We start from the raw sequence: 26,183 nt of genomic DNA, 5'->3' as shown, positions 1-26,183 counted from the left end.
CTGGGACGTGGAGGACCCAGGTTCGAGACCCCAAGGTTGCCAGCTTTGCCAACTTGAGCTCGGGCTCATCTGGTTTGAGCAAAGCTCACCAGCTTGAGCCCAATGTTGCTGGCCGGAGCAAGGGGTCATTCAGTCTACTGTAGTCCACACCCGTTGGTCAAGGCACATATGAGAAAGCAATCAATGAAAAACTAAGGTGCCACAATGAAGAATTGATGATTCTCATCTCTCTCCCTTCTTGCCTGCCTGTTCCTATCTGTCCCTCTACTGATTCTCTCTGTCTCTGTCACAAAGAAAAACAAAACAAACAAAACAAGATACCAAACCATACTATAAGACTATAATAATCAAAACAGCAGGGTACTGGCATAAAAAGAGACGCAAAGAACAGAATAGAGCCTGACCTGTGGTGGCACAGTGGATAACACGTCGACCTGGAAATGCCGAGGTCGCTGGTTCGAAACCCTGGGCTTGCCTGGTCAAGGCACATATGGGAGTTGATGCTTCCAGTTCCTCCCCCCTTCTCTCTCTCTGTCTCTCTCTCTCTCCTCTCTAAAAATGAATAAAGAAAAAAAGAAAAAAAAATTAAAAAAAAAAAAAAGAACAGAATAGAAAGCCTGGAAATAAACCCATGCCAATATGGTCAATAATCTATGACAAAGGTGGCAAGAACATACAATGGGATAAAGACAGTCTGTTCATTAAATTGTTTTTAAGAAAGTAAACAAATACACACAAAAAATCATAAAAGTAGACCAATTTCTTATACTATATACAAAAATAAACTCAAAATTGATTAAAGACTTACTTAAAAACCTCAGACCATAAAACTCCTAGAAGGAAATACAGGCAGTAAGTGCTCTGACATTGCATTGTATTATATTTTTTGGATACGTATCCTCAAGCAAGCAAAACAAAATAAAAAAAATAAATGGGTCAATATCAAACTAAAAAGTGTTTTCACAGCAAAAGAAACCATCAGCTAAATGAAAAGACACCTACTGAATGGGAGAAGATATTCGCTACTGATACATACATTAAGGGGTTAACATCCAAAATATATAAGAAACTCATAAACTTTAACACCAAAAAGATAATCTGATTTAAAAATGAGCAGAGAATCTGAATAGACATTTATCCAAAGAGCACATACAGATGGCCAAAGACATATGAAAAGATGGTCAATGTCATTAATCATCAAATAATTAAAACCACACTGAGATATCACCTCATACCTGTCAGAATGGCTATCAGCAAAATAATAATAATAATAATAATAATAATAATAAGTTCAACAAACAAGTGTTGGTGAAGATATGGAGAAAAGAGAACTCTGTAAGATTACACATTGGTACAGTTTCTACGGAAGTAGTACGGAAGTTCCTCAAATAATTAAAAATAGAACTATCATATGCCTCAGCAATCCTGCTTTTGATATTAATATAGAGAAATCTAAAACACTAATTTGAAAATGTATATATGCACCCCTATGCTTATTGCAGCATTATTTACAATAGCCAAGATCTGGAAGTAACCCAAGTGCCCATGAACAGATAAGTAGACAAAAAGTGGTGATACAATGTAATATTACTCAGTCATAAAAAAGTGGTGATACAATGTAATATTACTCAGTCATAAAAAAGTGGTGATACAATGTAATATTACTCAGTCATAAAAAAGAATGAAATCTTACCATTTGCAACAACATGGATGGATTTAGAGGGTATTATTCTAAGTAAAATAAGTCGGTCAGAGCAGGGCAAATATATGATTTCACTTATTTGTGAAATCTGGAAAACAAAATAAACAAAACAGAAACAAACTCATAGGTATAGAGAACAAACAGACGGTTTCCAGGTGGGAGAGGGGGGTTGGAGGACTGGGTGAGAAAAGTGAAGGAATTGAGAAGTACAAATTGTTAGTTACAAAATAGTCATGGGGATGTAAAGTATAGCACAGTCGATAATATTGTAATAATGATGGATGGTGTCAGGGGGTACTAAACTTATTGGGAGATCACTTCTTAAATTATTTAAATATCTAATCACTACGTTGTATACCTGAAACTAATATAATATCGAATGTCAACCATAATTGAAAAATAATTTTTTTAAAAAGCTTAGTGTTCTGTCCTTCCCATGTACCGTCTGTGTATATGTGTGTGTGTGTGTGTATTCTATGTGACTGATCAGTAAGTGGCATTTTATTCATCTCAAGAGTCAAAGAATGGGACCATGCCTTTTCATCCACTTATTAGCTTCAGTTTTCAGGGAGCTGCTTCACAGAAGCTGGCACTGGCCTTTGTCTCAATCCCTGGTCACTCCCTAGATTTTTCAACACAGCAGAGTAGTTTAAGATCCAGGAAGGAGATGCATTGCCATTCACTTTGAATCTTTCTTTATATAACAAAGTTAAAAATACCACTTACTCTGACCTAAATACATTTCTCTTTCCTTTTAAGGTCAGTTGAAAGTGTAAGTGATTTCTGAATCGATCCTCTTTCCTGAATGTTTGGTACTGCCTGACATCTGGGACCCATCTTCTCATTTGAAAACTGAGGCCCTTAGGACAAGATAATTTTGGGGATGGCTTTTAGCTCTAAAGTGCTCTTTGTACTGTGGAAGAAGAGTGGCGTCAGGAAGAGGGAAAGTATAAAAGCAAAAGCACAGCCAGTGGGTTATGGTTCCCGGAGTCATCCCTTTCCATTATCTTCCTCCACTGACGTTTGGGTTTACCCACTTTTTTGTCACTACACCTTGAGTGCCAACATCATCCCTTTTTCCCATCTCACTGAGAACCCCACTGGTCACATTACGGCACTTAGAACACAGGCACTGTTGGAGTGAGCCAAGAGTAAAGGCTGCTTCACGTCTGCCTGCTTTCTCCACCCTCCTTCCGTGAGAAAGACAGATTGGTGAACTCAACTCAGACATTCTTTGGAAGCCATTGAGCGATGCTATTCTTGTCTATTTGCAAAAGGCAAATCAGAACTGCTCTAGCATGTTCCTCGTAGGGCACCGGAGAGAGTTGTCTTGATGACCTGCGTAGGTCTTCCGACTCTCCGAATGGGTGACTCTGCAATCCCTCTTCATGATTATATCATGGGGGGATTAGCACTTTCTCAGCAAGTACGAATTAAGGCTTGGAAGACAGAGTCTAACACATGAAAAAGAAGGAGGGTCAGAATCCGAGTCTGAGTAAGTGGGCCTTGTCTCCATGCTTTGGTATCAGAGCTATTCTGTTACACAAACTCCAAGAGGTGCCCATTCTACTGCACTCCCTGTGAAAGGCACCATGGAGCAATCAGTTAGAATCGGTACCCCCTGAAGTTGAGGGGGGCTGCTGCCTCCCTTTCCTCACACAAAATTTCATACTATCTGTAAGTGGAAATCTGAAGGTCTGGGGAACACTTTCATCATAGCTCTCGAGTGAAACTTAGCAAAACTTCCTATCTGCAGGCATATGCTGGGACAGAAATGTGAGCGATGAAGAAGGGAGGCTTGGGTGGGTGGGGGGAGTTGTATACTTTATAAATCCAGACATAAACCAAGTTGAACATGCAAGATAGAAAAAATGTACAAAGGACTATGGTATTTTACCCTTCACTCTGAAAAGATTTGTGTGTGTGTGTGTGTGTGTGTGTGTGTGTGTGTATTAAGTGCTTTTAAGAGTTAATGGCTTTCTTTGCTCATGTGATAACTTTAACATATAATAACTACCATTCCCTGGCTGCCACCAAAGGACGAGTGTTTCCCAAACATTACCTCATTGGATCCTCCCAGTAACTCTATGAGGTAGATGTTATTATCTCTATAAACAGAAAACTGGATTGCCGAGAGATTTATAACTTGCTCAAGGTCACACATTCTAAGTAGCAGTGTCAAGGGTCAAACTCAGATCTGTTTGATCCCACGTTTGTGACTTTATCAGACCATCCAACTGCTTCCTATTACAGCATTTTGTTTTCTTGAGCATATGTAGCCTAAATTGCTGCTGCATGCGCACTAGGATTGAAGTAATGACAATAGTTACACATGAGGGGCTTCTTCAGTGGTCAGGTTCAGATACTGTAACAACAGGTGTTCTGCCCTGATCTGATGACCATTTTAAGTATAAAAAAATCAATATACAGAAAGGTAGTTTATTATTTCATACATTTAGTACTTAAATAAGAATAATAAAACAGGTACACAAAACGGGATTATGTTATAAGAAAGAATTTTAAAATATTAATGAAAAATATTTTTAAAACCTGACAAAAAAACAATAAAACTGTTATTTAAGACAGTTCCATATTGCTTCTTTATTGGCATCCTCACTTGCAATTTTTTTCACCTACAGATGGAATGAACATGCCTATGGGTGCTTAGAATATACTGTTGCACAGATGAACGTTAAAAAAGAGTAAGGAATGTAAACTTATGATTTACACATTGGGTGGCTGCCCAGGCGCCCACCTTAGAGAGAACCCTGATTACAAGTGTAATTTTAACAACTGGTTCACCGAATTTAACAAAAAAATTAGGTATTGATTCTGCCCAACCTGTGTGAACCGGCTGAATCCCACCACTGGGCTTCGTGTGTGCGGGGAACTGTCATAAATACTTTATAATGTATTCAATAACGTATTCCTTGTAGAATCTTACACTGAAGGGTTGAACTCCATTTCTGAATGAGGAAACCACGACATTGTGAGGTTGAGAAAACAACCCCAAGTCACCCAGCTGGCTAGAAAGGGGTGGAACTGAGAACCCACGCCAGACCATCGGGCTCGCAGGCCACCGCGAGACAAAAGCAGGTTGTCAGAGAGATCAGTCACACAATAAAAAACCCCCTTGTACTTCTCAGGCTGACCCAGGCTCCCATCTGACACAGCTTCCTCTAGGGGAGAAGAATCCTGGTGAGTCCATGAGTCGGACCTCTAAGTTCAGGCCTTGGTTGCCATTGCCTGACAGGCCAAACCCCAGTGGCAGGCAGGGTCAGAACGCTGAAGGCAGCTGTGCTTTTCTGCCTGTCCTCGGGGTACGCGGGGGAACGCTGAGAATCCTGCCGTGCTGGGGGGCGCTGCTCAGGAGAAGTGGCTGTAGATCCTGCAGCACACAGGCAGGGAGTTTTCATTTTTCCATTTCTTTTTTTTTTTTTTTGTATTTTTCTGAAGCTGGAAACGGGCAGAGACAGTCAGACACCGGGATCCACCCGGCACGCCCACCAGGGGCGATGCTCTGCCCCTCCGGGGCGTCGCTCTGCCGCGACCAGAGCCACTCTAGTGCCTGGGGCAGAGGCCAAGGAGCCATCCCCAGCGCCGGGGCCATCTTTGCTCCAATGGAGCCTTGGCTGCGGGAGGGGAAGAGAGAGACAGAGAGGAAGGAGGGGGGCGGGGGGCAGAGAAGCAAATGGGCGCTTCTCCTATGTGCCCTGGCCGGGAATCGAACCCGGGTGCCCTGCACGCCAGGCCGACGCTCCCCATTTTTCCATTTCTCTTCTCACTTAATCATTGCTCTCCTTTTTTTTTAGAAAAGTGAAATTGATTCTCTGGAATTCTTAGGAACCAGAGGGTATTTGACTGTGTAATGTTTATAAATTTGCTGAGAGCACTGGGGAATGAGGCTTGATTTTGCACATGAAGTCATATTTTAACCCAAACCAAAAAAAAAAAAAGAGAGAGAGAGAGAGAAACAGAGAGAGAGAGGGACAGAGAGAGAGAGACAGAGAGAGAGAGAGAGAGACTTGAGTCTGTGGGGATCAGAGCTGGGTATTGCGTTACAGAAATTTTCCATTTCAGACACAAAATACATTCAGTAGTATGTGAGCCAAAAATGGCTGAGAGAGACTCCAGGAGGGCCTGAAGAAATAATACCTCCTCCTTTAATCCTGAGGAGCGCAGCCAGGTTCTCGGGGAGGGCTGTCCAGAGGTCTGGACCGGATCACTCAGACGTCTGGGATTACTGTGATGATAATAGCAGCATCACGGGGCAAGACTTCAGAGAGCTTCCAGGATGCCCTTGGGCAAGGGTTTTAACTTCTTAGTACCTCAGTTTCCAACATGTGATGATGAGACATACACCTTAAAATTTCTGAGTAGTAAAAATTGTATACATATGACTATGTAAAATGGTATGATAATGGTAGTTAGACTATTATTAAACAATACTTATAGTTAACATTTACTAAAGCCTTACTCTTCACGAGGCACTATCTTAAAGCTTTCTAAACATTATCTCATTTTATCTTCACAACAACTCAATGAGGTCAGTGGTATTCTTTTTCTGATTTTATATGTGAGGAAATTGCTGTTTAGAAAGGCTCGGAGATTGGCACAAGTTTTAATCTTCAGTGGTCGACTCGGGGCTCAAATTCAAGTCTGGTCTGGTACCCACGAACTCATACCTTACTTTGCCTCTCCAGGGACAAACCAACCTTGCTCCGGTCCTGGACGGGGCTGGGCACTTCCGCCTATCTTCTAGCAGCGCCCTTTTCCAGTTAGCATAGAAGCATCTATTTTAAAGGCATGTTGGGCTGGTTTCCAGGTAAATAAACTGGCCTTGGTCCTTCAGGCTCAATTCTGAAACCGGTATAACCTAGAGCAGTGGTTACTATAGTTTACTTTCCCTGACCACCAGCCTCAGCGTTGCCAGGGAACCCGGAGAAATGCAAATTCTCTGGCTCCGTCCAGAATGACTGAACCAGAAACTCTGAGGGGGGCGTGCAGCCAGCTGTATTTTAAACCATCCCTGGAGCTGATTCTGATGCATCTAAAATTTGAGAACCATAGTCTCCTGGGATGGATGGAGGAGAGAGTTAAATCAGAAATCGAGGTCTGTGATTCTTAACAGCTGCCAGTGACTCATTTCCCCCAGTTATTCCCTTCTGGGTTTTCTGTCCTTTTTAGGATGAGAGATTTGCTCGGGACCCATCCTGTGTGATAAATTTCATCAACAGTGTCGTTCCTTTCTGAATCGACGTGCATGAGGAGACATTTGGCTCTATCCACTCTCATGTGTGTGCAGAGGCCACTTCTGTTTTTGGAACCACAGGCTTATTTTCCAGTCTCGATGATAAGCTTCAAGTTACCCTTCATGCCAGAAGAGAGACATAAGGCTTAATAAGACTGTGGTTCTAGGTTGAATGGAACAATTACAGAATTGGGGTTAGCTCTCCCGAGCTCAGTTCTAAAGGTTCTGAACAGAGCTATGCATGAGCCCAGGGGCACCCTGTCTCTCTCCTCCCCCCCCCCAAATTCATGACAGAGGGTGAAGCAACTCACGCTGAAAACAGGAGAAATCAGTGCCTCAGTTTTTTAAGGTAAGCTCCGACTCAAGCTTTGCCTACTTCTCAGGCTCACAGGTCCCACTAGTCTCTCAGCGGGAAAATAAAACCAAGTGCACATTTTCTCCCATATAGCTCTTTTCCCAGAGACCAATGTAAAGTGGGTTCCCCATCCAGCACCGATCTGCCATTTAATAACCATGTGCACAAAGCTTTCAGTAAAATTTACTTCAGGTTTGCTAGCTTGTTAACAAAAACCCGTCCTGTCTTCTGAGATGTTGCTTTTTCTAATTTAAAAATAGTGGGAAATTTTATTCAATTTTTGCCAGAAAATGGAAACTGTGGTTATTAATGTGAGCCATATTTAGCATCCTTGGGGTAGAAGGACATTTTCTTTTAGCTACTCAAAGACGCACTGACATTAAGTCCTGGCTTGAGAGGTCTCTGGAGTGCCTTTCACATCTCCAAATAAGGTCAAATGAGAATTTAAAAAATGTAAACGTGGTTTCTGTTGCTGGAAACTGTGCTTGAGTTTCAAAAGAGTTTTTGCTCAGCACTTTGTGCTGCTATCTGGTCTTGCTTTAATTCACTGCAGACATACTGAAAGAATATCAGTCAGAGTGTGGGTGAGCAACACGAAAATGAAGGCAAGATGTGCTGTGGGCATTAAAGCCTGACCTAGTGGAAAGGGAGACTCTGCCTAGCAACGTCTTTCCTGAGATGCTTTTGGCCTAAATCCAATCAGGGAGAATGATGAAACGGGGATTTCACATGGCCTTCCCTATTTGACAGATACACCTCCACCACATTCTCTGCCCCTAAAGACTCTTTTGCCTTACAGATCATTGCTATTATGAATCAACAATAAATATTTCATCTCAGCATAAAATTTTAAGTCGAAATTTTGCAGAGAGACAAACTTGAGCCCCAAATCTGACTTTATCTCTCACTATAGATGTGTGCTCTTGGACAAGTTACTTAAACTCTCTGGAATGTGTTTCCTCACCAAAAAATTAGGTATAAAAACGATCATCTCATAGGGTTGCTATAAAGACTGATTTAGACAATGTTCAATGCTGGCATTTAGTAGCTGATACTGCTGCATTTTTCTTTTGGCCATCTTAAACTCAATTGAAGCATACAGTAAATTTACATGCTAAAGCATATATTCCCTACTGCTTATATTAGAAATATTATATATTATATATACAAATATATATATATATAAATTGAGAAAGACATATGTGTTAAAATACATTTATTTTTACTTTAGTCAGTTCTGAAAAGCAGAACGTTTTCTTTTTTCTTTCTTTCCCTAAACTTCACAGTGAACTCTACAGACTTATTCCTGGTATTCTGAGTGATGTTCTCAGGCTAAAGAGGACCCGGATTTCACATCAATAAGGCTCAAGAGCAAAGTGCAGCTTGTTGTATCTTTTTGTCCCACGTCTAGTAGACTACAAAACCACTTTCATGGTTTCATCATGGTTGCTGACTCACCTCTTCCGTGCAGTCAATCCTATGAATAATGTCAAGCCATGAATTCTTCCAACAATACCCACAGAAAAAAAATTCACTTGAAATATTTTTTTTTTAGAAAAGAATTTAATGACAACTTGATGGTTCTAGTAAACTCTTGATTTTGATATTTAAAATAGATATACTCAGAAATTCAAGAAATAAACTATTAATGTCAAAACATTATTATCGCTACATTTAATAAATCAACTCATTATCCAAGTGCTTCATAAATTCAATATTCAAAAAGCAGAGAGTCTGTGAGAAAAGAGGATAGAATTTTAGAATGTATTAGGATCTACAAGTTTAAGCATTTCTTTCATAAAAACTGATCACGCAAACACACACACAAACACACACATTTCAAAACTCCCACTGACTGGAGGAATGCAGAGAGAACCGGAGCGTGAGCGGTGGGGGCTGGTGCAGAAACACATTAGGTCATGGGCTCCACCCTGCCACAGTGAGATTATCCCCCATATGGTAGTTTATGTTTCTGTGGTTTGCTGAGGGCTTGGGCTAGTTTTAAGTAATTTTCTTAAAGGTCCTTCAAGCCAGGTTAAAATTATTTTGTGAACTATTCATTCTATCATATGCTTCAGCAAAATCTACCACAATCTAATAAGCATCTGGGTATATTCTCTGAGAAGCTTCTTAAATTTCAACTCTCTACCTCACTGCAACAAAAATCTCTTTATCTCCTTGGTGTTTAAATTTTTCCCAGGCACTGAGTGTTTTGACTCAGTCTTGCTACACAATCCGCAAGAGACTCTTTAAGATTCATGGTCTGTGTCTCTAACTAGACGTTTACGAAATAAAGTGTACATGAGGTGGTAATAAATAGGTCACCAAATGCTTGAGGGTTACAGCTTGTTTTGCTCTTTGCTTCAGTTATAATTCAGTCAGCACAAGGTACTTCTTGAGGGTCCGTTATGTGAAGGACACTGGGCCACAGCACTTTGGCCCTGGGCTTTGCACAATTTTCCCCTCCTGCTCTATGCAGATGATTACTATTTACCTTCCTCCGCCTTGGCCCACACAAACACAGGCACACTCACGTACACACCTTTCACTTTATCTGTTTTTTCTCTCTCTCTTCTTTCTTTCTTTCTTTCTTTCTTTCTTTCTTTCTTTCTTTCTTTCTCTTTCTTTCTTTCTTTCTTTCTTTCTTTCTTTCTTTCTTTCTTTCTTTCCATTTGGTACTTGTTTAATGTTTTATTTTCTGAAATCACAAGATTGACTTAGAATAGCTTTTCCCAAACTTTCCAATTGAAAATAAGCACCTGAGATATTAAAAAATATATAGTTTCTTGGGCTCTCAGAGCCAGTTTAAAGTTATTTAAATATAAATAAAAGAGTTATCATATATTCTTTGGCATATGTCACTCAATAGGGCTGAGGAAGGGACCAGGAATTTATTTTTTTTAGGGGTTTCTTACAGGATTCTTTTCAACAGTTAAGTTTAAGAAACACTGAGATAAGAGACGACCTCCCAGATCACTTCCAGTATTAACACATTATACTTCAGACAATCCTGATGACTTGTCTCAGAGGTCTTAACTGATAAATCAACGCTTTTCTATTACCTCTGTCCCTGAAGTGTTTCTGTCTCTTGAACTTCCATAGTAGCTCTGTATTATTCAGCAGTTACTCATGCACTAATTTGCAGAATTTCTTCAATGCCTCAGACTTTTATTTAAATCTTTAATTTTATTTAATGCTTTGATATTTTTCCATCATGCCTAATGAGGGCTATGGTAGAGTCCTCAAGAGTAGGAGCAAAGTTTTATAGATTTATTTTTATTCTTCATGCTCACAGAATGCTTTTCACTCAAATAAATGAAGTTTTGTTTTTAATTTAATTTCCCTTTAAATATTAATATATTTCTGCCTGGATAGAGAATATATCAGCTTATCCCATCTATCCGGAAGCATATGATTTGGAAACCCTAGTTTTATCCTAGTTGGTGCAGCTGTTAGGTACTCAAATAGCATCCTAATCCTTTATAAAAACTTAATCAAACAGCTGCTTTGATAATATGCAGTTTCAAGAACAGCCTTTTGTTGAGAAAAATAATAACCCATTGTAATAAGCGTCACAGATTGATGATGTTTCCCCGCAAGAAATGTCTAATGGACAGGCGTTCTAATGGACTGGAAATCAAGAACACATTGAAAAAAAATCACCTTTAATATTTACCATGAGATGGAAGTGTATTCTTTTGATTTAGCAACTGTTGGTATCTTTGCTATATTCATGGTTTAATTAGACTGTTTCAATGTAGTGGAACAGCTCTTTAAAGTACTTGTAACAAGGACACTATTGTTAAAGAAAAACAGCTCTTTCATTTGATCCATTAAAATTATAGAAGGAAAAAATAAAAAAAAATTTTTTTTCCTGGCAGTATATTTTCTAATTCAGCTGTGACTTCTCCAGCCTAATCACCAAAAAGACTCTGCAAGGCAGTTTTTGTTTACACAGCAGTCTGATCTGGAGTCTTGTAAAATTAAACGTAGGTTGACAAATTAAATTTAACACCACCACCCTCCAGGACATTGTAAATGTAAAGGAGACTAAAACAAACATGCGAAATGTTATTGTAATAGGGCAGTGTAAAGTCAGATCCAATAAAACATAATCATCTTGCTTACGAATATAATTTAGTGCAAAGAATGTCAACCAACAGTTGATATTCATTTTTTAAAATATGCATCTACATTTTCTTTTATACAGATGTTTTTTTTTTCCCACAGATTTTTTTAACCAGAATTTATCAGAGAGATCTTGATCCTTGAGTTAAGCAGTTCAGTGGTTTTACATTTATCACATTTTAAAATCTCTGTCAAGAATTCATAAAATAGGTATCTTACATTGTTGGTGGTTAATTACATTAGAACATATAGTTTCTTTGAACTTATCCTCAAAATGGATTTTATTTTTAATGAGAAAGGCTCAGAGGTAGTCTGAAACTTATGCCCCAATAGAATTTAACAGGAAAGACTCCTCAGCCTTGTCCAAATTTGTTTAGAAGTGTTTCCCTCCAGCCTTTTCAGCTATCCAATAAATTTCTTTTCTGCTAAAAGCTTCAGAGTTAGTGTTCGTGGAGCCATAAATTCTGACTCATTGCGACACCAACGTTTAGTTCTAAATCTTTAGGACGAGAAACTCCAGTGTGTCCATGTGCCCACAAATGATCAGGTTCTTGGGGCATCACACAAGAAACTAAGGTTAATGTCACAAATATTATTTAAGTAAATTTTTCCTCACTCCAAATAAGATTTGAGATTACACAAAAAGATACAATCCAACAAGATGGAAAAAAATAAAAGAAGAAAATAGGAGGAAGTCAAAATACATGTATTGGTAGTTGAGGCAGACTGCTAAATGTATTACTTCACAATGGGAAATGGAACTTGTAGGCAAATGAGAATACTCAGTTCACGGGTTCCCACATTCTCTTCCTTGCAGAAGAGGCTATCTGGGAAGCCAAAACTGTCAGAAGCTTTCGTTGGGGGGGGGGAGGGGGGTGATGAATATGGAGTCTAAACAAAGGAAACTCTGCTATCCTCATGGGTGGGTCACCAATAGCAGTCCCCCGGCTCCTTTACCCTGGCTTTGGTGATGAGTTTCTACTCTTGGCTTTGCAGTATCCTTTAAGTCTCTTCTGAAATGTAAATGTATTTGGAATAGAATATACATTAAATCAGGCGTCCCCAAACTACGCCCCGTGGGCCGCATGCGGCCCCCTGAGGCCATTTATCCGGCCCCTCTCCGCACTTCCGGAAGGGGCACCTCTTTCATTGGTGGTCAGTGAGAGGAGCACTGTATGTGGCGGCCCTCCAACAGTCTGAGGGACAGTGAACTGGCCCCCTGTGTAAAAAGTTTGGGGAACCCTGCAAATCATTCTCAAACTTCAGTGATTCGTGTATCTTTGTAATCTTGCCATATTCACACACTATCTGTTCCATTTCTTTTTTTAAATTAATTAATTAAATTTTTTTACAGAGACAGAGAGGGATAGACAGGGACAGACAGACAGGAACAGAGAGATGAGAAGCATCAATCATTAGTTTTTCTTTGCGCATTGCAACACCTTAATTGTTCATTGATTGCTTTCTCATACATGCCTTGACTGTGGGCCTTCAGCAGACTGAGTAACCCCTTGCTCGAGCCAGCGACCTTGGGTCCAAGCTGGTGAGCTTTTGCTCAAACCAGATGAGCCTACGCTCAAGCTGGCGACCTCGGGGTCTTGAACCACTTCGCATCACAGTCTGACGCTCTATCCACTGAGCCACTACCCGGTCAGACTGTTCTATTTCCAATGCTTTTGTTCTAAATAATATACATGAATGTAAAAGCTTGCTATGCTACATGTTTTTAATACTTATGGGAATAAAACTGGTATTATTACAGTGATTATATATTATCATCTTGCATTCCACAGACAGTTTATCAACTGAACTATGATTTTGTTTTTGTTTAAAAAATCATGCATAGAAGTTAAAAATTTGGAGTCCTTGCCTACCAAAAAATGTCTATATTTTGCTCTAAACTTTGATTGATAGTTTGGCTGTATATAGAGTTCTACATTGAAGTCATGTCTCCTCAGATTTTTGAAGGCATTTTCCCCATATCTTCTAACATCATACAGTGATGTTGATGAGAAGTCAGAAGACAGTTTAATTTACATTCTTTGTGGGTTCCCTTTCCCCTTTCTGAAAGGTCTTGTGTTTTTTTTAATCTTCAACATTTTTATTTTTTAGGTGAGAGGAGAGGAAATAATGAGATAGGTTCCCACATGTGCCTTGACTGGGGTCCACTGGCAACCCCATTTGGGACCAATGCTGAGTACCGAGCTATTTTTAGTGCCTGAGGCTAACGTGCTGGGACCAAGCAAGCTATTCTAAGCGTCCAGGGCTGACTCTCAAGCCAATCACGCCAATGGCTGCAGGAGAGGAAGAAGGGGAGGAAGGGGAGAGGTAGGATGGGAGAAGAAGATGGTCGCTTCCTTTTGTGTCCTGACCGAGAATCAAACCCAGGACCTCCATATACTGGGCCATTGCTTTATCCACTGAGCCACTGGCCAGGGCCATAATCTACAACATTAAAAAATATTATAAGATTACTTAATTGTTTTTATTTTAAATTTAATTGGCTGGACATAAACCCTTTTAATTTAAACATTGTGAATGCTAAGATTCTTATTTTTATTTATTTATTTATTTTGTATTTTTCCGAAGCTGGAAACGGGGAGAGACAGTCAGACAGACTCCCGTATGCGCCCAACCGGGATCCACCCGGCACACCCACCAGGGGGCGACGCTCTGCCCACCAGGGGGCGATGCTCTGCCCCTCCGGGGTGTTGCTCTGTTGCAACCAGAGCCACTCTAGCGCCTGGGGCAGAGGCCAAGGAGCCATCCCCAGCGCCCGGGCCATCTTTTGCTCCAATAGAGCCTCGCTGCAGGAAGGGAAGAGAGAGATAGAGAGGAAGGAGAGGGAGAGGGTTGGAGAAGCAGATGGGTGCTTCTTCTGTGTGCCCTGGCCGGGAATCCAACCCGGGACCCCTTGCACGCCAGGCTGATGCTCTACCACTGAGCAAACCAGCCAGGGCCTAAGATTCTTATTTTTTAAAAATTATTTTTATTTACTCATTTTAGAGAGGAGAGAGAGAGAAAGAGCAAGGGAGAAGGTGGGGGAGGAGCAGGCAGCATCAACTCCCACATGTGCCCTGACCAGGCAAGTCCACGGATCTGAACGGGTGATCTCAGCATTCCAGGTGGATGCTTTATCCACTGTACCACCACAGGTCAGGCTAAGATTCTTTTTGTTAATTTCTTTCCTTCAATGTTTCTGTGCTGTTTGTAAAACACCTGTTAGTTAGATATGGGACTTCCTGAATTGGGCATCAGTGTTTGGAACCTATATCAGTTTGAGTTTAGTCAGCAAAATAAAAAGCTTTCTGTGTGTTCCCAGTAGGAAGTGTTTTAATACACAGAATACGCATTGGAAGGGCTGGAGGAGTGAAAGTGTCTTGAACTGTCACTGACTAGTTCAACCTGCCATACCAATAGGCATGATTCTCTTGGTCCCCTGAAAGCTACTTCAGACCTCACATGCACCTCTGCCTATCTATGCATCTGCCCGAAGCTATCCTCGTTATTCTGGAGAGTAATGACCTCTTCTCTTCTACCTTTGAATCATATATCCAGGCTTTAACCTGAATCCATATAGGAGGGCACACTGGAAAATGCCGCCCTTGCTTTTTTTGTCTTTAACAGGTGTGGTAGAGATGCCAAAGTGACAGAAAGTCAAGAATAAAGCTTCACTGAATGTGTGTATACCTTAAATCAACCACATACTGGCCATATAACCTTGGGAAAATTTCTTGATGCCTTAATCTTGCCAAGTGTGAAAAGGGGAAAATATTTCTAGGTATCTCAAAAGTTTGCTTAAAAGACTGACTGAAATAATGCATAAATGGATGTAAATCAGTGCTTGGCATATATTCAAGTGTTTTCTGGTATATGTTGGCTGTTCTAATTTTTATTACCACTATCTAATTATCTTTTTTCCCTTACATTTGCACAAATGGTATTCTGCTCTAAATTTTTTTTTTTGCTTTTTGCTTTTTCTGAAACTGGAAACGGGGAGAGACAGTCAGACAGACTCCCGCATGCGCCCGACCGGGATCCACCCGGCATGCCCACCAGGGGCGATGCTCTGCCCACCAGGGGGCGATGCTCTGCCACAACCAGAGCCACTCTAGCGCCTGGGGCAGAGGCCAAGGAGCCATCCCCAGTGCCCGGGCCATATTTGCTCCAATGGAGCCTTGGCTGCGGGAGGGGAAGAGAGAGACAGAGAGGAAGGAGGGGGAGGGGTGGAGGCGCTTCTCCTATGTGCCCTGGTCAGGAATCGAACCCGGGTCCCCCGCACGTGAGGCCGACGCTCTACCGCTGAGCCAACCGGCCAGGGCCTGCTCTAAATTTTAAAAAAGTTCTTCAACATTATCATCCAGTCTGTTTTATAACAGTAATGATTTTAATCACTTAAGGAACTTTCTTATTTAGATTTTTATAATGTCTTCTCTGTTACAAGTTTATTCTTTATAAAAAATATCTTTATTTCAATAAGGTTTTGAATATCAAGAGGCAAAATCTTCTGTCTAATTTGCCATTTGTGTAGAAGCTGACAGAATTGAATCAAGAGGCTGAGTCTCAACAGTTCAGTCATTCTTCTCTCTTTTTGTCAGGCTGTATGCTTAGAGTTTACTTCCATACACTTATCTGATTCCCCTCAATCTTAAGACATAAGTAGTATCATTATCTCTGTTTTTAAAGATGAGATAATTGAGACTTATAGTGGTCAAATGACTAGCCAAAAGTCATGTAGCAAGTCACCAGTAGAGCTAAAATTTAAACAGAGATATTGGTGACAGAGTTCAAGCTCTGAACCACTAAGTGGATCTCATTATTTTAAATGGCTGCACAGCATCCTTGTCTCTGTATGTGTTTATCCAGTCCCTCTCTTATGAACACTCATGCTGTCTTTAATATTTGCTACTATAGCCTGACCTGTGGTGGCGCAGTGGATAATGTGTCGACCTGGAAATGCTGAGGTCGCTGGTTTGAAACCCTGGGCTTGCCTGGTCAAGGCACATATGGGAGTTGATGCTTCCAGCTCCTCCCCCCTTCTCTCTCTCTGTCTCTCTCTCTCTCCCCCTCTCTCTCTCCTCTCTAAAAATGAATAAAGAAAGAAAAGATTAAAAAAAAATATTTGCTACTATATCTGTGTACTATGAGAAAATGTTCATGCACTCTTTTAATTGTCTAAATCATGTCCTAAAAGTGGATTTTCTAATTCAAAAGTTGCTTACAATAAAACATTTTTATATGGTTTGACAAACTGACCTTAGAAAAGAGGTCACAGCAGTTCACAATTCCATCATTACAGTGTGTTAAAGTGCCCGTTCCCCACATGCAAAATGACACCTGCTGTTACTTCATTTTTGCCAAACTCACAAAAGTGAAATGTTCATATCAAGGATCTAAGATGGTGGCAGAGTAAGTGGACGTTATACTCACCTGCTCCCAGGACCAAATTATAATTACAACTAAGTTATAGACCTATCAACCTGAATAATCAACTGAAGACTAGCTGAACAAAAGTCTTATAACTGAAGACACACAGAAGAAGCCGTATCAGTACTGCTAGGAAAGGCAGAAACAAAACCTGGCCCCACACCCATGTGCAGTGGTTGAGAATCTGAAGGGATATCTCAGGTACAAAGGTTCTCCTCTAAAGAGTGAGGGGTCTTGATTCCACGTTAGGCTCCCAAGTTCAGAATACCAAAGCTGGAAAGAGGAGCCTACATAACACCTGGCTGTGAAAATAAGCAGGAATTCCTTTTGCCAGGGAGGGATGGGAGTCTTCTAGTAATCCAGGAATCCTGTAAAAGGACCAGTGCACAAAAATCACTTTCACAGGCACTCACTCTGGGCTCAAAAGAAAGAATAGTGGCTCAGAGTTGACTAGAGTCATAAAGGGAGAGAACGGTTGTGTGGCTTTGGGGAGAAGGCTAAAAGGACAGCTGCCCATGTCTCTGTGCTGAGACTCTCTCCCCTACTGCCCACAGAAGCCATCTTTTCTGGGACAAGCAGTCCACTCTATACAGAGGTCAGTGTGGGGAGATCCATTGGCTCTACCCTCCGGACACCCTGTGGTCCTATCTTGCCAACCTTCACCCCACAGAGGAATCATTTAGCTGTGGATAACCTGAGCTACCTGCAGTCTTTCTCTGAAGGCTTTCAAGGAGATTCGAGAAGACTCATGGAGAGACTGAGTTGTGTGGCACTGAGACAAGGGACATTTTTACCTGTGTGCCCAACTAATGCCACACCCCACCTCATTGGCCTGGGGTTATCCACTAGCCAAGCTCTCTTGACTCCTTGTAGGTTTACCCTGCCAAGGAATCAGCTAGCTGCAGGAAGCCTGGGCCCACTGTGGTGTTTCTTGAAAGTCCTTGAGGAGGTCTAGGCAGACTCAGTGGTGTCAGAGACTTGCAGAAAACTTAGAGAAACTAAGTTGTATAACTCTGGGTCAAGGGCCATTTATCCTTGATTTCCCAACTGGCACTGCCCCCCCACCCCAGTGGAGATTCACTGGCTGTACCCTCCCAACTCTGTGTGGCCTCACCCTGCCAAGGTCCCAGCAACTCATTCAACCATTCATGTGAGGTACCCTCCCTACACACAACCAAATCCTAATCTGTTTTAAGCTGGTGAATGTTGTTGGCCTCATCCTGACAACTCTGTCAGACTCCGCCCCACTGACTCTGCCCCACTACAAAGGCCTGAAGGCCCCAAACAGTTGTTTGCTGGCTTTAGTGTATGGACACTTAGAATTTTGCTGAGTGGCCAAAGATCCAGTACTGGTGCTGAGTGTCAACTTGTGTGTCCATCTGTATTAACATGGTGAACACCACTTATCCCTACCTGGTGACTCAGAAATGCCTTCTGCAGCTTACATATCACTGGAGGGTTTTTCAGTGGCTGAGGCTAGCAGGCATCCAGGATGCAGAATCAGGTCTTGGGATGCTTTAGGCCTTTTGCTGATTTGCTCCAGGCTCAGGACTGGTGGAAACCAGCCTTAGTGTGCAGCTTGGCTCTCTCATGTGCACCCAGACCCAACAGCAGCAGCCACCAACTGTAGGTAACTCTGTAGCTCTTAACACATAGCTTAGGGCCAGACACAAGCAGACTTGGACATTGACTTGCACCAAAATTCTTCTCAAGAGGCCCCAGAACTAACACACACAGTGCCTTGCTTCAGACAATATCAGAATATCACCTTATTGGCTCCATAAGCAGCACATCCAAAAGGAAATTTTGGCATGTGTCAGATCCTGATGGGGTAAATTTCACTTTACAAGGTCAGTCCCCCCAAAATAGCTCACGTATTATAGTTGAAGTCAATTTTTACAGTCAGCCAGTCTGAGGACCAGCCTCACTCACAGAAAGTCATACAGAAATTATGGCTCATTTACAGTAAAAATGCTCCCATAACCCACACAGAAGACCTTCCTGGAGTGCCTAGCTCAGGTGATGAGAATGACTCCAGCACTAAGTTCCAGAGGATGTCTATTACATAGGGCCACCTAACCAAGACTTAGAGACAAAAACAGATATACCTAATACACAAAAAATGAATACAGAAAGGCAGGCAAAATGGAAAGACAAAGAAACATTTCCCAAAGGAAAGAAGAGGAGACACCCCCAGAAAAATAAAGAACTAAATGAAATAGAGGCAAACAATCTACTAGATCTAGACTTATTAAGAAGCTCAAAGAACCTAGTAAGATTTTCAACAGCATAAAAATGACATAGAAGCTGGAAAAAAGAACTAGTCAGAAATGAAAAATACATATTTGAAGTAAAGAATTCTCTGCAATGAATCAACAGCAGACTAGATGAAGCAGAGGACTGAATCAGTGATTTGGAAGACAAGGTAATAGAAAACATCCAATCAGAGAAGGAAAAGAAAAGGAAGAATTAAGAAAAATGAGAATAGTTTAAGAAATCTTTGGGACAACATCTGAATTATAGGTGTACCAGAAGGAGAAGAGAGAGAACAAGGAATCTAAAATGTATTTGGAGAAATAATGCCTGAAAACTTCCCTAATCTGGTGCAGGAAAAAGACACACAAGCCCTGGAAGTGCAAAGAGTCCCAAACAAGATGAATCTGAAAAAGCCAACACCAAGACACATTATTATTGAAATGATAAAGGTGAAAGACAAAGAGAGAATCTTAAAAATAGCAAAAGAATGATAGTTAGTTATCTACAAGGTAACTCACATAGACTGTCAGCTAATTTCTCAACAGAAACATTTCTGGCCAGAAGAGATCACATGAAATATTCAAAGTGATTAAAAGACAAAGAAATATAACCAAGACTATTCTACACAGCAAGGTTAACATTTAAAATTGAAGGAGAAATAAAGAGTTCCCCAGACAAGAAAAAAATAAAAGTCATTGTCCCCCAACCAGTATTACAAGAAATGCTAAACAGACTTCTTTAATAAGGAGAAATAAAAAAAGAGAAACATAAATATGTAGAACAAAATGGCAATAAATAATATGTATCAATCAATAATCACTTAAAATGTAAATGGGTCAAATGTTCTAATCAAGACATAAGATAGTTGAATGGATAAAAAAAATAAGACCCATATACATGTTGTCTACAAGAGATGCAGTTCAGATCAAAAGACACACATAGATTGAAAGTAGAGAGATGGAAAAAGATATTTCATAACAATGGAAATGAAAGAAATTGGGTAGCATTACTTGCATCAGACAAAATAGACTTTAAAACAAAGACTATAACAAAAGACAAAGAAGGATATCACATAATGATAAAGAAACCAATCCAAAAGAGAATAAAACCCTTGTAAATATTTAGGCATCCAATATAATAGCACCTAGATATATAAAGCAAATATTGATAAAGGTAAAGGAAGAGACTGATAGTAATATAATGATATTAGGGGATTTCAACACCCCCATTAACATCAGAAGCCAGGTCTTCTGAATAGAAAATTAACAACAACAACAAAAAATAACAACAACCTTAAATGGCACACTAGACCAGATGGATTTAACTGACATCTTCAGAGTATTTTATTCCAAAGCAGCAAGGTATACATTTTTTCACACATGCAACATTTTCCAAGAGAGATCCCATGTTAAGCCATAAAAGTAGCAATAAATTAAAAAAGAATAAAATCACATCAAGCATTTTCTCTGACCACAAGGCCATAAAACTAGAAATCAATTATAAGAAAAAAAACATAAAAACAACACAAACACACAGAGGCTAAATAACATGTTACCATTATAAATAGGTTAACAATGAGATCATAGGAAAAATCATGATACCCCGAGACAATTAAAATAAATACACAACAATCCTAAATCTATGTGACACAGATAAAGCAGTCCTAAGAGGGAAATTCATATCAATAAAGACCTATCTCAAGAAACAAGACACTTCTCAAATATTTTAACTTTAAAACCAAAGAATCTAAACTAAAAATACAAAAACAAAACAAAACAAGAAAACAAAGCCCAAAGTGAGTAGAAGGAAAATAATAAGAAGAAATAAAACATAAATAAATAAAATTGAATCTAAAAAAAATGCAAAAGATAAATGAAATGAAGAGCTGGTTCTTTGAAAAGATAAACAAGATTGACAAACCTTTAGCCAGACTCATCAAGAAAAAAAAGAGGACCCAAATGAGTAAAATCAAAAATGAAAGAGGGGAAATAACAACTGATACCACAGAAATACAAAGGATTATAAGAATCTATTACAAGAACTATATGCCAACAAATGAGACAACCTGGGAAAAATGGATAAATTTCTAGAAATATACAATTTTTTCTGAATCAAGAAGAAACAGATAATCTGAACAGACCAGTTAGAACCAACAAAATTGAAGCAGTAATCAAGAAACTTCAACAAGGCCTGACCTGTGGTGGCGCAGTGGATAAAGCATCGACCTGGAAATGCTAAGGTCGCTGGTTCGAAACCCTGGGCTTGCCTGGTCAAGGCACATATGGGAGTTGATGCTTCCAGCTCCTCCCCCCTCTCTCTCTCCTTTCTCTCTCTCTCTCTCTCCTCTCTAAAATGAATAAATTAAAAAAATAAAATAAAATAAAAAAAAAAACAAAAAAAACACACACACACACAAAAAAAAAAAAAAAAAAGAAACTTCAACAAACAAAAGCCCTGCAACAAATGGCTTCACAGATGAGTTTTACCAAACATTCAAAGAAGAACTAACACTTATTCTCAAACTACTCCAAACATTCAAGAGGAGGGATGACTCTCAAGCTCATTTTATAATGTCAGGCTTATTCTGATTCTAAAACCAGATAAGGACACTGCAAAGAATGAAAATTATAGGCCAATATTCCAAATGAACATAGATGCTAAAATTTTCAGCAAAATATTAGCAAGCAGAATTCAACAATACAGTATCTCACTGTTTAAATCTGCTTTTATTTTATTTTTCCTGTGGCTAAATAGCTCCTCATTTGATTATAGGTCATTTAACTCTTTGTGTGTGTGTGTGTGTATTTTTCTGAAGTTGGAAACGGGAAGGCAGTCAGACAGACTCCCGCATGCACCCGACTGGGATCCACCCAGCATGCCCACCAGGGGCGATGCTCTGCCTATCTAGGGTGCTGCTGCGTTGTGACCAGAGCCATTCTAGCACCCGAGGCAGAGGCCATGGAGCCATCCTCAGCGCCCAGGCCAACTTTGCTCCAATGGAGCCTTGACTGCGGGAGGGGAAGAGAGAGACAGAGAGGAAGGAGAGGGGGAGGGGTGTTGAGAAGCAGATGGGTGCTTCTCCTGTGTGCCCTGGCTGGGAATTGAACCCAGGACTCCTGCACGCCAGGCCAATGCTCTACCACTGAGCCAACCGGCCAGGGCCAGGTCATTTAACATTTTTGTGTGTGAATTGTCAGTTCATTTTTTTTGCCCAACTTTTTTACTGTGATATTGTATTTAGTTAGTATAGATTTGTAAATACTCTTCAGGGACAGTAATATTTTGCATGTTATTTATGTTGCAAATATACTTTCCAAGGTCACTATTTCTATTTGTTTGTAATATTTGTAAAAAATGTTTTAGGTATTTATGTAGTCAAATCTAGTTCACTTTTACATATATTTTTCTTTCAGTGTATGAAAAAATGAAACCAATATGAAAATTGGTTAGTTAGGAGTTCAACAATCTTTTGTCCTAACTTTAGGAAATGAGAATTGTTTAGGATGACAAATGTTTTCACTTAACACACTAAAGTATTTACCTAAGCCAACTTACGAAAGATTTCCAACCGTGCTAGGTTGAAAGCTTGGTGTAGGGAAAACAGCTATGGTTAGGTTTGCTCACTTGTGCATGATTAGTATGTGAGCACATGGCAAAAAGCTGTGTGTGTGTGCGCATGTGTGTGTGTGTGCATGTGTGTGTGTGTGTGTGCAACAAGACTCTTGAAGAGTGGGATAGAAGAGTGGCCATTCTACCCTGTTGGGGGCTGTTGGCTGCATGTATTTTACTACCATGTGAGCAGATACTGAAAGCTCTGTGAGACAGGAGCTGAGAGTTCGAGGGCTCCAGTGCCAGCTGGAGGCTGAGTGCCAATAGTGGCAGCACTGCAAGAGGAGCTGCATTTGTGCCAGTGGAGTGGCTCTGAGTCAGTGGTACTAGCCACTTCTGACTCAAGGAAGAGGAGGAGGAGGAGAAGGAGAAAGAGGTATGGACTGAAGCTGCCTTTGGCAGACTCAGAGCCTGGCCAGTGGTCGCCCAGAAGGTAAAATACCAATAGCAGAAAGTGCTTCAGGTGGAGGGACAACCTCCTCTGCTGGTAGTGGAGCACTCTGTCGTCCAGCCCTACACCTAGACAGAGTTGATGGAAGTAGGGGCAAAATTCAGGCAGAAACCCACTGAGTCTCTGGCAGCTTGGTTGTTGTGGTTGTGGGACATAAGGGGGTAGATGGCATCATGCTCTCCAGAACAGAGATGGAGAAATTGGCTGCCAATAACACTCACTCCTCCTTGAGGCTGTGTCTTCAGAACTGCCATGACAACCCAGGAAATCACACCCTATTAGAATGGGTGATGGCTGCCATTCATACAGTCTAGCAAAATGCTGGAGGCTTGCTGAGGTCAGTGAGTTGGTGGCAGTCATATATTGAGTTATAGCAGAGCCTCCAGGGACTAGGTATGAAGACTGCTGCTTTCAACCTGAGGTCCCATGGGCCAGATGAAGTCTTTATGGCAGCGATTAGGGATGGACCTTATTCTCTGTAGCATCCCATCAGCCCTTTTTGGTCATTAGTGACTAACTTGAGCTCCTCTGTGGGGAAGCCCCTCAACAATGCTACACAGACGGTGGCAGATTTGGGAGAGGTAGAAGCAGTGTGGCACTGTAAGGACATGCGGGCTCCTGCCTATACTGTCCCCCCAACTAATAAGAGAAATGGCCTGTAAAGGCTACCCAAACATAGATGGGCATAGACTTGATTATGGCCATGGCAGATACAGAGAAATTATATGGCATGACTAATAAAGTTCTATTAGAGTTTTGGCAGCAGCTTAAACGGGAACAGAGGTTCTCGCCACTAAAAAAGTGGGGAAAGCAGGCGGTCCCAGAGCTGCCAAGAAAGTGTCTGGCGTTCACGCAGCATGGTGGCAGGATTACATATTGGAAGCAGCTGCCAATGAAAAGGTCAGTGCTCGTGTTTTAACGGCTGCAAGATTATATGTTGGAGGCAGCTCAAGGAAAGAATCCCCAAGATCCATTGTTCCCATTTGAATAAGGGGAGGACTGAGGGATCCATCTAACTGGAACAGGAAGGGACCAGAGGCCCCATGTGGAATTGGCAATCAACTGGTTCCCTTTTAATGTATAGCAGATGTTGGCCTGAGTAGATATAGGTGCTTTTGCAGAAGCTAAGAGAACTGGCAAGGTGGCACCATCCTTGACTGTGTTTGACCCCACCAGGCCCTATGAGCTTGCCGTCCATGTGACCTCTGAGGGGTTTTGATGGAGCATGTGGCAATGGACAGAGTGATAATGAAAAGGCACTGAGGTATGTTTCCAAAGAACTGTATGGCTAGTTGCCTGTAATGAAACTTCACCTTTGGTGATTTGCACAGACAGCTGGGCTGTCTACTGTGGACTGATCACTGAGCGGTGTAATGGACTCTTGAAGCAGGAACTACGACCAGAGTGAGCCACCGGCTCCCTTGCTGGATGGACATGGCGCTTGTGGACAGTAAAATGAGAGACTCAGATTGGGGTTCCCTGGCACCTGTGGAGGCCTTCCTGCATCAGGAAGCTGCTCCCAACCAGTTGCAGATACGCAACAAAGACACTTAGGCCAGGCTTTGGGAGGTAGGGCAATGTGCTCCTGCCTGCCCCAGTTGTCCTCCTTGAAGGCAATGGCTTCATGGCCTTGGACTATACAGGCTCCCTGCCTATGATGGGTGTCCTTGTTGGCACTGTGGGGTAAGGGGCTAGAGGTAGACCTCCACTTAACTCCCTGGGCAAACAACACCTGGCTGCCTAAGTTAGAAGTGTATTATCCCTTGAGGGCTCAAGGAGACATCATTATGAAGGGCACCTTTGTCATTACTGTCATTTTTGGTGTAGCTTATGTTTTAGTAATCTGTTGCTGTAGTAATGTACCTCACTTCTCGCACAAGGACCGTCATGAAAGATACGTGTCACATAGATTGTGAGGTGAGCAACCCTTAAGGTGTGGACTGTAGGGAAAACAGCTGTGGTTAAGCTTACCTGCATGTGCATGATTAGTGCATGAGCACTTGGCAGAAAGCCATGCATGTGTGTGTGTGTGTGTGTGTGTGTGTGTAGCCTATATAAGGCTACAGGTACTTTTTCTGGTGCGGATTGCTTGCCTGCCACCTCAAAGGATGGTTTTCCTATTTGTTCACCCACCATTGTGAGAATCTAGTAAATGGGAATGACCCAATACTTTCCAGCTCTGCATTTCCTCTACCATCTGCCCGAATCCAGTGTGAACCTGCCTGGTTTTGACCACCAGCATTACACTTGCCCTTCTTCTGGCTTGTATCCTGCTGAAAATGTGTGGTATTAAAATAAGAGTTGGATTTGGATGTTAATAGAGGCTGTTGGAATGAGTGCTGGGTAGGTCAACTCTAAACTTTAACCTCTAGCTTCCTAATTGGTATCACCTGCTGATATCAGATACCTTACTGCCATTTCACCAGTGATTTGTTCTTTGTTCTTCATATCTGTTTAAAGTTGCTCCCAGGATAAATGTAATTCAAGTCATAACTGAGCGGTGATCATATTTATAACAGGACTGCCCACCAGGTAAAAGTGACCAGGGGTTTTGAGAGCATGCGAGGTTTAGACTGTAGAGAATCATTCTAAATCAAGGCTCCTGGTTCAAGGACTGTGAATTAGGCACAGGCTCCGATTCAGGGTAAAGGCTTAGTTCTTTCTGTTGCTATTTTTTAATTAGAAGGATCTCTCTGGCCTTTTGTGTTATTTGCCTCCTCCAGTTAATCAAAACTTCCTTAGCCATGGCGTCCACTCTTGTCTCCACTCTGGTGCTTTGCTTCCATAAGATATTCAGATACTTTCTTAAAAGGGAACAGCTTTTTCTTCAAAGTTTGCATTCTTCAAATAGGAAAGATGCAAATCCTAATTTTTTTAAAAAAATACCACTTGGACCTCAGCTTGTCTGAAAAAGCTTGTTTGAGCACCCACCTAAAAATGTTCTGTGTTGTGTTTGGTATCTGTTGCCCATAGTAGCCTCAAGCAGTACTGCCTGGGCTCCTTT

General features: G+C 41.1%; 1 protein-coding gene and 1 non-coding gene across 5 annotated transcripts in view; both read right to left on the bottom strand.

The window, feature by feature from the left end:
• PHLDB2 (pleckstrin homology like domain family B member 2) overlaps nucleotides 1-26,183 on the bottom strand; it is a 268,804-nt gene that overhangs the window by 232,625 nt on the left and 9,996 nt on the right. For 3 of the 4 annotated variants that reach the window (XM_066240767.1, XM_066240769.1, XM_066240768.1), the window contains exon 2: nucleotides 405-548. The exons of the other annotated variant lie outside the window; for it this stretch is intronic. In XM_066240767.1, coding sequence (XP_066096864.1) covers nucleotides 405-490 — 86 coding nt within the window. In that variant the 5' untranslated portion in view covers nucleotides 491-548. The remainder of the gene's footprint in view (nucleotides 1-404; nucleotides 549-26,183) is intronic. 4 annotated transcript variants of the gene reach the window in all.
• TRNAV-CAC (transfer RNA valine (anticodon CAC)) lies at nucleotides 15,683-15,758 on the bottom strand. The gene has a single exon. It is a non-coding gene; the product is annotated as a tRNA-Val (tRNA).

Source organism: Saccopteryx bilineata, chromosome 8 (genome assembly GCF_036850765.1).
Source record: "Saccopteryx bilineata isolate mSacBil1 chromosome 8, mSacBil1_pri_phased_curated, whole genome shotgun sequence".
Taxonomy (NCBI): Eukaryota; Metazoa; Chordata; class Mammalia; order Chiroptera; family Emballonuridae; genus Saccopteryx; species Saccopteryx bilineata.
The sequence above is the reverse complement of the archived record's forward strand: the minus strand, read 5'-3'. Positions and strand labels throughout refer to the sequence as shown.